The 12,981-nt window shown below is 41.4% G+C and overlaps 1 protein-coding gene across 1 annotated transcript in view; it reads right to left on the minus strand.

The window, feature by feature from the left end:
- Positions 1-12,818, minus strand: part of LOC104944428 (rho GTPase-activating protein 44-like) — a 76,524-nt gene extending 63,706 nt beyond the window's left edge. Inside the window, exon 1 of the mRNA XM_010769955.1 lies at positions 12,509-12,818. Within this exon, the coding sequence (XP_010768257.1) occupies positions 12,509-12,561 (53 nt within the window). The 5' untranslated portion in view covers positions 12,562-12,818. The remainder of the gene's footprint in view (positions 1-12,508) is intronic.
- Positions 12,819-12,981: the final 163 nt, after the last annotated feature.

Raw genomic sequence — 12,981 nt, forward strand, 5'->3', positions numbered from 1 at the left:
ATAATGAAAGCTTAGCAACTATTTCACCCCTTAAATAACTGTCAGATAGTTAGTGAAAATTAAGCAGTTGTCTTAAAAACAAAAATTAGTATTTAGTTCAACTCGGACTCATTTAATAAAAGAGGGATTTAGAGGATTAGGAGTCTGAGAATGTGTATTAGGAAATAGGCTTATGTGAGAGGTGTGAGGGAGAATTTGAAGCAGATAAATCATTCTTCAATCTGCATTTATTTTTCTATGCTATGAAAAAGCTGATCCATGTCCAGACCGGATTTTAAGTTTTTCCCACTTTCTCTTGTTTAATGGTTTGCTTTAACAGCAATGAACTCCCAAATAAAGTAGCAGAATCCATTTGCATTTTATAAGAGGACCATTAGCTGCTCACCCATTTCTGGGCCAAAAGAACACCTTATTATGGACTGCTGCAGACATGTGGGTCTGAACAGCCCAGTTAGCAGATTAGCAGCTCTGCTGCTGTTTACGAGGTTTGCAGACTAAACACATTTGGGGCCTCCTGCAGAGGAGTAAAGACTGCTGATTTTTTTTAAACGAAAGATGAACTCCCTCTGGCTCTTGTCTTCGCCCAACATGAACAACCTAATGAAATCCAAGCATGAATACTGACTTAGTGTTTAACTGCAATTGCTTTATAATACTTCAGAATAATTGTTTCCTGCCACTAGGGGTATCGGAAACAGAACAGAAAAGGTTTTTATCTGGAAGCTAAATATTCACTGAAGTGTACAAAAACCCAAAGCCGATAAAAAAACGGAACAAGCATTTTCACCTTAAAGGTCCCATGTCATGGCCATTTCTAATAATTCCATTGTTGAGGTCTACTAGAATAGATTTACATTGTTCAATATTCCAAAATCACATTGGTTTCTCATACAGCATCTCTGTATAGTATGTGTATTCACTCTCTGTCCTAAACGGCTTGTTGGAGCTCCGGAACCCCCCCTCCTTGTGAGCCCAGTGGGCTCTGATTGGTTGGGACGTTGAGAGGCTTGTTGCTGCTGTGAGCTGCTGCGAGGAGCGGACAGGTTTCCGGGTCGGCGATACAGCAAAAACAAGCGAAACTCATCCCGAGCACACACAAACACTCACAGCCGAAGTAAAAACAATAAGTGTGGCTTGATATTGAGTAAGAAAAAGGTTTATAACGCTGTGAGAATGGGTCTGCGGAGAGCATTCCTCCGCGATCCCAACTTGTCTATTACCAGCGTTCAGGGAGCTCCATGCAAGTCAATGGGACTCCCTGTTAGTTAGCCAAGGGATCCTGGTGCGTGAGGTGCTCCGCGGATTGGTCCATTTGGACGCCGGTCATTTGTTGTTGATTTGGGTGTTCACACGTCACAGAACCCAGGAAGCAAACAATGGAAAAAGAGAAATCTCCAACGAGGTGTTCTGGGGCAGCATAGACAGGTCTTTTCTGTGTTAGAGTTTTACTCGCTACAGGGTGTACTTTGAGGGTTTGTGACTCTGCAGACCGTTTACATGCAGAAAAACCTTCATAACACACAAGGGGATGGGTAATAACCAGAAAAGCATGACATGGGACCTTTAAAATTGTTTATGTGGTGACCACAGGGCGGTGGGGCTAAAAGCTAAAGGCTAAAGGTCTGCTCAGCTCTTTTCTCTGATAGTTTAAAATCCAAACGTTAGATGGCATAAATCCATCAGGTTAGAATGTATCGGTAGAAAACAACAATATCTAAAAGCTGTATCATCTAAATTCAGCTTAAAACTGGAAAAAGGCATAATGTCTTGTGAGTTTTATCTTAAAAATCAGCATTTTTCTAGTGATTGATGAGGCTAGCAGTTACAAGCTAAAGGCTAACGTTTGCTCAGCACGTTTCTTTGATAACTTAAGATCCAAACGTTCAATGACACAAAGATTTGGAAATCTAGGTTTGGAAATTGTTGGATACATTTGAAATAATGTTAGTTCACAACTCAAGTAAAGGTCTAGAAGTTTAAATGAACAACTGTTACATATTGTACCTTAATTCTGCAACATAATATTATATGAAAGGCCAATAGCTATTTCAAAACATTTGATGACAATCCCAGGAGGTGTGACACGCAAAGCCAAAAGTTTAAAGCCAGAATTACCTCACCCACCTACGTCATGATCACACTTGGTTTACACTATCAGCATGTTTACATCATCGTCTCAGCAGCGCCTTGAGTAAATGACTCAACTGTTGCCATGGATTCCTGCATGGAAACGAGGCTGTGTGGGTTGATGCCTGTTAAAGGGGTCTATAGCTGAGAAGCACTGAAACATACGCTTTAGGGTGAAAGATAGAAATAAGCTCACAATTCCTCCACCCACTGTGCCAGGATTTGTGTGTGTTTGCTTTACAGCTAACTGTCAACATTCCCCTTCAGACTACAATGAAGACTTAACCGGATCATGTTCTGCGCCAGCATCTTGTTCAATATATATGAAATGCAGATCTAATAGTAAACTAAAGGGTACCAAATGTATTTTTTCTTACATTCAAATAATCTGAACTATTACTTCATAACCCTAAAATATATTATATCAACAATATGTTAATCCAAATTGTAATACTTCTCTTCATTGTCTGAGGCTCTCTGAAGCCCACTGGTTCTATTGAAAAACAGAAATCTTAAATGTAAGTCACAAATGTAAGGCTCATTATTTGGATTCATTGTTGGTCCACAGGATTTATGTACAATAAGACAATCTACTAAGCTTAACCACAGTTTATTCATCAAACACATGCATGAGAAGTTGTCCTCTTCACCCCCTGCCCTTCATCTCACACCGCAGACGGCGAGGCAGTGACAACTGAGCTCCGAGGGTTTGACTTCCCATTAAAGTTTAACAGCCATAGATAGGAGTGGGAGCAACATGACAACAGGTACAGTAAGAGAAGCTAGCAGGAGGCTTTCTGACCACACCTTCAGACTGCTGCTCTGGGTTCTGTGCAGAATTTACCTTTCTACATCTTTTCTCTGCATTTGTTTTTAAAGCAAGATCTAACGATACACGAAAAAAACAATACTGGAAATGTAGGTAGGTAAATACTCTTAATTGTTCCTTTATAACTCACACTGAAGCACATGTAAAATAAAATAATAAAACAAAAAATCTAAAAATACATTCCCAAATAAAGTTACACTAGAAATCAGTCTAGCTTCTTAAAATAAGATGTTATAATTTGTGTAATACTTGCAGTGATATCCTGTCAATTATCTATGGAATGTTCTCCATTTGATTGAGATAATAAACCAAGAAAATTGAAACAATGCTTGCTGCATCACTGCAAGGAAGCTCTTTGAAGACGGAAATGCTGAGGCGGAGGGGAGTAACAAGAGAAGAGTGTGTCCGGCTCTTTCTGAGGGATAAGAAGTAAATAATGAGAAAGGCTTCTCTATCAGCCAAGCTGGTCATTTCAGACGGTCTGCGTGGAGGTTTGTTGTTTGTTGTGAGCACAGCTGAGTGGGAGATTCTGCCCACATCTGACAAAGTCTGACACTGTGAGATAAATCAAGACAGCTGGGTGTGCTACAACTCGAGCCTGTATTTGTTTACTTTTAGGGAATTTGGCATGAAAAGTACGCCAAATTCACTATTTACAGTTAATTTCAGCAAAGTACCCATGGATGTGCAGACAACTATCACTGTATTATTTTGACATCTTTGTTTCTGACCTATAAGTGGAATTACGTTCACACGTTTTTACATTGGTGATACATTAATATGAAAAGGGGGATATCAAAATATGTCTGCGTGTTCAGATTTGAGTTATGATTCAGAGGAGTACGGCCATTGATGCAAATTGCTGCAATCAGGCCACAATTTAGGTCTATTAAAGTGCCTCCATTGCTTTCATAAGGAGTGTGTTACAGCCACTGCCATTAAATGGTGAGGAACAATATGTGAGTGCAATTTGTTTGAATGAAACTCAATTGGGATGTGATTTGCCAAATTAGAGGAAAAAGACATTTTTTACATCATTATTCAGATTTTCATTGAAAACCGTGTCATTTTCTGTGAGGATCTGTAACCAAGATGTTATCTTAGAAGATGATCTGATCTGAATATCATGTGTAGTCAACGTCATTTCTTAAAAGGCTATTTACAAACATTGTGCATGTAAGTATTGCAGCTGAAATTGCAATAGGCCAATATTTATCAAATGTTGAATAATTGTTCAGCCCTATGCTAGCTAGACAACTCTCTTTCCCAGTATCATTGCCTCACAATCTTCTGTCTCAAAGATCAACATCATCTCCTCGAGCGGCACACCATCAGGGTTGAATAATGTTTACTTTTGGTCGCCTCATATCGTCTCTCATGAACATGAGTACTCTCGTCTGTATCAGGGAATGAGAGGATGTTGACGCACTGTGTGTTCTCAGCTACACTCGGCCTGACAGCTCTGAATAAGAGACATCAGCATGCAGCATCAGCATGCGGTCACTTGAGTGGAATTTCCATAACAGGCTTCCAATTAGTGTCCATTACAACAGTGAAAACACTGCATGAGCTCTGGGAGTGTTACCCCTGTGCTGGTGATGTCATTTCCTGCCCTGCACAGGCAGTAAAGCACTCTGGTTTCAGCTGATGTTGGTTTATTGTTTTAATCGTCCTCAGAGGCTGTTTTGAAAGTGTCACAGCTGAGCTAATGTTTCCAGCTCAGCTGTGTGTGGGTGTGTTCGACACACAGGAAAAAGGTGGAGTGTGGTGGTCGGGTGAACGTCAGCTACAACAGAACTGAGGGACCCTAGTTGCTGTGGCAACATGGGTGTTTCATAGGGTGCCATGTGGTCACTCACACACAGAACTTGTGGGGAACTTGTTTTCTATTCTGCTGGATTCTTTGTGCATGTTGACCTGATGTGAAGTCTTGACATGTCTTGTTTTGTACGACAAATAGTCCAAAGATATTAACTTACTATGATATGAAACTCATTTTCTCATACTGCCTGTGCTGCGGCACCTCTTTTCCCCCTCTGTCTGAAACCAGAGCCCAGTCTACTCTGATTGGTTAGCTGCCCAGCTCCATTATGATTGGTCAAGAGATGTCCTGCCCCCATAGCCAAAGCGAACAATGTGTTGGAGCAATAGCCAATAGAAGCACAAGTGGTACATAGTGATGTCACTATGTTATGGAAGTAAACAAAGGTGTTCAATGGAGGCGTTTCAGGCAGGGGGCGGAGTGTGTCGGGGGGTGGTGGGGGGAACTCTCTCTGTAGGGAACTTTGGGATTGTAGCCTTTGCAGACCATTTGCATGCACACAAACCTGTATAACACTACAGGAAAGGGAAAACCACCAAAAGCATAAAAGGGCCTCTTCAATGGCAATTTCAATGTTGTGGTATACATGTTTATATATTGAACTACATTCACTTATATCTATATATATGTATACTGAGTTGAGCATTGAGTTACCTTTTATTATTGTGTTATTTCTATTCAGTTATTCATACTTCATTTGACTGTCCTGTGTTTCACTCTTATTCTTTTGCTGCTTTAACACCTGAATTTCCCTACGGGGATCAATAAAGGTCTATATAATTCTTATCTTATGACTTTGGTCTGCCCTGTGTGCTGTTTGCCTTCCATGCTCTGAATCACTCCACAGCGACTGCTTATTTATCTCCTGACATTCTTTTTTTCAACAACATATGGTTTAGTGAGAAAGGGGAATCTTTTTCGTGCCTCTTTAACATATTAACTGACCACTGGACCAAATTGTGAGCCCACAGCAAATCCACTAAGAGGCTTGATCCTGATTTTTAAATCTGCTCTGCCTCTGTAGGTCAAAGCCAAAGAGTTAAGAAGGGCAGTTTCTCACGAGCACTGAAATCGTTGGCAAAATTAACAGCTGGAATCCGAAACCAGTGGGTAGTCATCAGTTTGAATTATTTTAGTTTAGCAACATCCTGCTGATTGATTTCCAAACTTTGTAGCTCAAGCAAAACTATTTTCTAAATGCCACACAGCCGCAGCAGCATAGTGTGGGTGGGTGGTTGGGGGGGGGGGCGGGGCGGGGTTGTTCGTCTGTCTGCTGGCTCCTCGGTTGGCTCAGCAACAACCCGAAACAGCGTCTCCATCATCACACTCCAGTGAGCCCAATAACGCTCCACTGGTTGCGACTTCTCCCTCAGAGACTCCCTCAGTTTCACCCAGAAACCCTGACGTGCCAGGAGAACACTGACAGACAAGACCAGGAAACATGCCAGGGATGCTTTTTTTATTCCTCTCCTAACCCAAAATCCAATGCTGCTGATTTGCAGGATTATTTATAAACTCCAGTTTTGTGAGTGTCTGTGTAGCACAAGGTGAATATATATTCATACAGCTCAGCCACTTTTAAAAGATGCTATTTCTGTCAAGAAGTGCCATCGCATTACCTCCCCTTTTATGCTAATTAGCGTAAGGGTGGAACTTTCAGAGAAACATTTGAGAACGTGCCGCGCTTTCACAAAGCAAAGTTTACTTTACACTGGAGGATAGAGAGACTGTAACGGATGAGAGAGACAGTGTGAAGAATGAGAGAGGAAGGTAAGCAGGGAGAAAACAATCATAGTTGTAGAGGTAGAAATCTAAAAAATGCTAATTGGTAGAAATTGTCAAACACAACAAACTACATATTATTCCTAAGAAATATAGGAATGCATGATATGAGAAATGCTGTTTTGCTATATATTGCTGAATATCGCAATTAACAGAAAATGAATACACATAAAACAGAGTATTTAGTTCTGTCTCTGCAGCTTTTAGTTGAAATTAAACATTGACCTCAACAACCAATAAAAATGTATGATAGTGAAGTGTTGTTTTTTAATTATATATTTCCAACTAACTCAAGAATTCCCTGAGTGCAATATTGCAGTCTTTCACGTGTTTATTGCAAGTTACGATCACAATGAGTATTTCAACTACATATACCATTTTGCGGTTGTATGTTGGTTCAATATATGTCTGTACTATTTTGTTTTATTTAATAATTGTATTCTATTGAATATATATGTGTAATTGTCATGAATTCTTGAGTTATTGTCAAAAATGTATTTTGTCAGGTCTGCGTGACCTAGACCGTTGACCTCGAACATCTAATCAGTTCATCACCAACACAAAGTGGATGTTTATGCAAAATAAGACGAATTTCCTAATTTTATTTTCTTTAGATATCCCCCGTTCACAAGTAAGGAACGGATGTGAAGTGACCATCACTTTTGACCCCAAAATCGAATCTGGTCGTTAACGAATCCATGTCTGAGGCTAATTTAAAATGTCTTCTTTCTGTGATACCATGTTCAGGCGAATAGGACGGACTCACAACCCAAAAACATTCTTCAGCAACCCTGCTAACAAACTATTACTCTAATTGTGTGCTGGCTTCTTCAATAGACGAATAATTACAGTGAAGCTGGCACACAGGGTCATTTTCCAACTGCTAGCAGGAATTCCTCATTAACGGACTCTCATCATGATTAATGAGGATGAGTTGGACAGGTAGGTGAGCACACACACACACACACACACACACACACACACACACACACACACACACACACACACACACACACACACACACACACACACACACACACACAAATACTACTGTGTGAGTGTATGTCTTTACTCAAAACTAATGCCTGTAATGATGCTCATAATAAAACACCTCCCACACGCTGTGAATCATCACCTCAGATGAGCCCGGAGAGGTGCAACACCTCACTCTGTAAACATCCGTGTCAGGTCATAGTCCAGCCTCTTCTTCTTCACACATTCACCCTGTGCAGCTTGTGGCAGCCATTAACACTAACCTCAACAATTTCATTTTCCACTCCGGACTGCATTATCCTCACTGTATTCAGAGTGTATAGTCGCCTCGCTATGAATACTAATTATGTTCTGAATAAAGGGCAATCTATTATCAAATCCTGAGGTTGTTGCTGGAATTAGCACACACATACAGCACCATGTTTGACAAATGGGTTCATTATCTTCCGGCTGAATGGTCCGCCGGTCGAGGAAAGTAACATTTGTGCATTATTTATGCTTGCCGTGATGGAGCCATTTGTACTAATCCGATGTGTACTGTATATAGACAATAGAGGAGCTCCTACACTAAATCTCTCTGCAAGAATAAATCATTGAAGCTGATAATTGATGGGATGTCAACAGGGTCAGGACAACAGAGTGAATAAATGAGAAGTAGGGAGCAGGAGGTCAGGGAGGACCCCAAGGCTGAATCCAAGCCATCCTTCTACTTAACCCCAAATCTCTTTCTACTGACATATTATGCTCATTTCCAGGTTCACACAGTATCAGTATGTAGTGTCTCTACTGGGACATGTCTCCATGCTTTAATGTTCAAAAATCTCTTTATTTTTCTCATACTGCCTGTGCTGCAGCACCTCTTTTCACCCTCTGTCTGAAACCAGAGCCCAGTCTGCTCTGATTGGTTAGCCGACTGGCTGTGTTGTGATTGGTCAACTGCTTAGAGATGTCCCGACCCTTAGCCTATCACATACAATGTGTTGAAGTGCTAGCCAATAGAACAGCGAGTTACATAGTGATGTCATTATGTTACGGAAGTAAACAGAGGAGTCCAATTAAGGCATTTCAAGCAGGGGGGGAGAGGAGAGAAACTCCCTCTGGAGGGAACATCGGGATTTTAGCCTTTGCCGAACACATACACGGCCAAAAACTAAATAACACACTACAGGAACGGGAAAACCCCAAAGAGCATAATCGGGCCCCTTTAAGTTTATTGTAATGTTTGTTTCAATGTTTGTGGGGCCGTGAATTTGAGATTTTTCCATCAACTCTAGCTATTATGCATAACCTGTCAAGACATCACACAAGCTTTGAATCCTTGAATCCTTCTGCCTCTATAAAAATAATACTGTACATGCTGCATCTGCATTCCACGTTGGGATTGGACGAACATGGGGATATGCAATATCTTTCAAATTGATGGAATTCATGTGAATACTGAGCTGAAGTTTCACTGTGTGCATTGTTTCCCCTGTGACCAGCACTTACTGACTCGACATGAACGCAACACACAAGTATGTGAGGCTCAATCTACAGGTCTAGAATGTGTCCACTTGGATTAACATACTTGTTTCGATCAATCAACAGATGTGTTCACCTCGGGGCATCATATCATTTGAAACGGGGATCTTAATACCTTTACTTTGTTACTTCCTCCATGAATCACAGCATCCAATTGCTCAGCTTTGTGCTCCGAGCAGTACAACAGATATAACTTTGTAACAGGCAAGAGCGGAGGTGTGGGCACTGCAGGGCAACACATCCCGCCTTCCCCCCGCTGCTGTCACAATATCCAATAAAGCCTGACCGTGGTTTCACAAGTTATTCTTCTGGTTTTATTGAAGGGAGACCAACAGAGCAACAAAGTCCAGCGTCAACCCCACACAAACAACAAGAATCATCAGTTACAGGTCCATGCATCAATCACACAGCAGCCCAGAATATGAAAAGGGACACAGTAATGCATGAAGGGAATAACCAAAAAAGAATGAAGCCATTAAGGGTATGCCTTTTTTTCAGCCATGCAATTTACTGTCTTCAATCATGAGAGCTTACAGACTGACAGTTGGTAATGGCTTAAGGACCAAATATAAAAAATATGTTCTCGGGTCTTGTCGCTCTCAGCCTCCAAACTGACAAAAGAAACAATTTCCCAGCCTGTTGATTAGAAATCCATTTCCCAACATCTCGTTAATAGATTTCTCTCTGCTTTCTGTTTTATCTCACATTGACATTCATCAGCTTCTTTTGCAGAGCCTGGAAAAAAATCTATTTTCTTCTTTCCATGTTTTTATTAAAAGGACGTTCCTGTCCACAAGTCAAATAACCAGCCTCTTTCGTTTATCGCCGACACAAAAATAAATGTGAATGAGAAGATGATTTGAAAATACTCTGCTGTAGAAGGGACAGAGCCAAGAGAAGATTAGGTCTGTCCCCTTCCTGCCGTAACCTCGCAGTGCTCTCAGAGTTGCACATTCTCATTCAGTCACACAGTTTTACGCAGGATTAATGGCGACTGTTTTAGAGATGAATTTAACTTTGTCTGAACCTCTCCTGACCTATATCTTCAACTGGAGCGATGCAGCAATGTCCTCTTGAAGGGAGATGCTTCATTCGTTTCAGGATGCTCATGTGCGTGTTTCCGGCACAGAGTAACACTTTGAAGGCAGATGGGCACATTACAAGCTCCAAATGTCTCTCTAATGCTGAAGAAAGGCACATAAAATAGATAAAGCACATCAAATATTTCCAAACTTTGGATTTCATTTCCTTTTGCTACAAGTCACCAATTACCTGTGTGGCTAGCAGCGAGGCGTCATGTTGGAGTCTCTGCCCTCTAAATATGACTAATTGCCCCTGCTGTTCTGCTTCTTATGATACAGGTTAGAACTCATTACCAGGATGTTCCACCTCACTGGGCTCTGGTGCTCCGGCTCTCTCACAGAGGAGGGGAAATAAACAACCACCTGGCCTTGCACACACTCACTCATGTTTTTATGTTTGCCTAAATAATTTGAGGGGTTTTGTCCCTTCCAGCTCAAGAAAAGCTTCCTTCCAGAATCTCTTTTAGCAATGGGTACATTTCCTCCAGGGATTTCTGAAACATCTGCCAAGTCCACTCTGTTGGGCATTAGCTGCAGTAATACCCTTTTCATTGATTAGTATCAGCACCTCTGCCTGCAGTCTGGGTGAGCGAGTACAACATAGCTTGACACAAAATCCTTTCGGTGTGCCAGCGTCGTCAGTTACTGCCGTTAGCTAAGCAAAACAAACAGGTTATCGTGCACTTGCTTTAGAATGAACCTGGGGCAAGTTTCAAGGAACTGACAGGCTACAAATCAACCTGTTTTCAGATTTGACGTGTACTTAAGGTAGACCTTGATTGAGCTTCAACAATGATTCTGTTTTAAGGTTGCGCAACAATTAAACAACACTCGATCCAAATTGCCAAAGGCACAGTGTTGACATATCATGACATTGGCTTCAGTTACAAGCTATAGGGTGTGGTTGACAAATAGAAGACAAAACAATACCTATTGAGATCCAGGCTGCAGCTACACCTCTTCAATTTCTCCCTGGATACACCTGACATACAGGCTCAAAAAAGCAAAACCCCAGTGAGTCCCTGACAGAAAACTGCTATTCACTTGTGGGTAGTTTCATAGTAAAGATATACCCAAAATGGGTCATGTGTTTTGGGACTATTTACCAAGCCTCAGGTCGTAACTAGGATCAACAAACAAAGGTCTATTTGCAGCATCAAGCTTAGCAGGGGGAAACAGGCACAGTGAAAATGAATAAATCACAAAAACCCAAGCACAAACGTTTGCATATTTCTGATGCAGCTTCATGCTCTGAGGATTTACAAGGATTAAACACATCTACATTCATCAACCCTGACATGTTACTATGTTTAAATGGCACAGTATGCAAAGCGCTAAATAGGAATTTAATTTCAATGATTAAAAAAGGCTTTTCTGGAGCTTGACACCAAACAGCATAAATCAGTGGGTATTTAACATATGGAATGTATTGGATCACTACAATGCTTTCAACCATCATGGTAAAACTTGCATTGCATTGGTGGGGTAAAAGGTTGTCCTACACCTTAACACAAATATTTTTGGTTTAAAGTTACAAAAACCGTGACTCACCGCTGGGTTGAGATTAACTTAAACATTAAAAACAAAAGAAAAAATGAGGACACTTTGACGACAGATCCGAAAAACGTTCTGAATTCTCACTATCTGCAATCATACAGTGTGTGCAGAGTGACCAGATTTTATTGGAATTATTACTATTTCATGGAGTTCCCCACGGCTCAATCATTGGGTCTCTTAACATTTATATGTTTCCATTAAGCCAGATATATCATACTTTTGCAGATGACATCTAAAGATACGTATCATGTTCAGTGCTCATCTTTACTCAATGTTCTTTTTTGAACGTGAACATCCAAATTAATGGGATGCCACGATCATCCTCTCTAACCTCTCTAACCTCTCTAACACTTACAACAAATAAAGGCAAAACGGCTATTTGTTAAAATAATGGGAACAAATGACATGATGTCACTGCAGACATGTTAGTGTAAGAGGGTGCCCTGACTCGCCGCTGCAGGGTGCCCGGTGGCCGCCCTGTGCGATGCTTTTACCGGTCAGTGGGCAGCAGCAGCCCTGCTCCCTGGGTACCATGTCCGCTCCCTCATCATGTGTGCGGATACGCTCCTCCCCTGCTGGGATCAATCAATCACACAACACTGCAACTGTGACCTCCACTGACAGTTAATGCTTTGTGCAAATCAAACCAGCTGAGCAGCACAATCCCATCGAGTGAACGTCAAGCTGGCAGCCGAACACAGCCGATGAATACCTGCTTTTGCTGTTTTGTGTCAGGGCAAATTACAAAGCAAGATGTCGTGCACATAAACGCGTTTTCTCAGATTCTGCTCTTACCTGCCCACTGTTTGGTTGGCGAGCTGTCTCATTCGGTTGAACTGCTTCTTCATCTTGTGTTTTTCTGTGTTAACACCGGGCGGTAGAGCCACTCCACATATCTCTCATTGATAGAATGAAGTCAGATCTCCGCGCTGATCTACGGCAGACGGGAAGGGTCAGTTTTTAAACATCCACGCTTTGAACATCCAGTGTGGGGAACATTGAGCTAAAATCTCGTCATTTTAGCTGATGTGTCTCTGTTCTCCGCTCCTCTCCGCCGCTCCAGAGATGCTGGACCAATTCCTCTCTCCCCCAACACTGACAGCTCGCTGGCGACACGACGATCACCACCGGTGCACTATGGGAAGTGTAGTTGAGTTAGAGCTCCATTCAAAGCCACAAAGGATGATTTCATCTTTTATTTCACAGTTTTTTTTTCAAATATTTTTTCCCAGCTATATCTTTATTAATTTAGCAGTTATCACCCCATA

Source organism: Notothenia coriiceps, unplaced genomic scaffold, assembly GCF_000735185.1.
Source record: "Notothenia coriiceps isolate Sejong01 unplaced genomic scaffold, NC01 NC01_scaffold00008051, whole genome shotgun sequence".
Classification (NCBI taxonomy): Eukaryota; Metazoa; Chordata; class Actinopteri; order Perciformes; family Nototheniidae; genus Notothenia; species Notothenia coriiceps.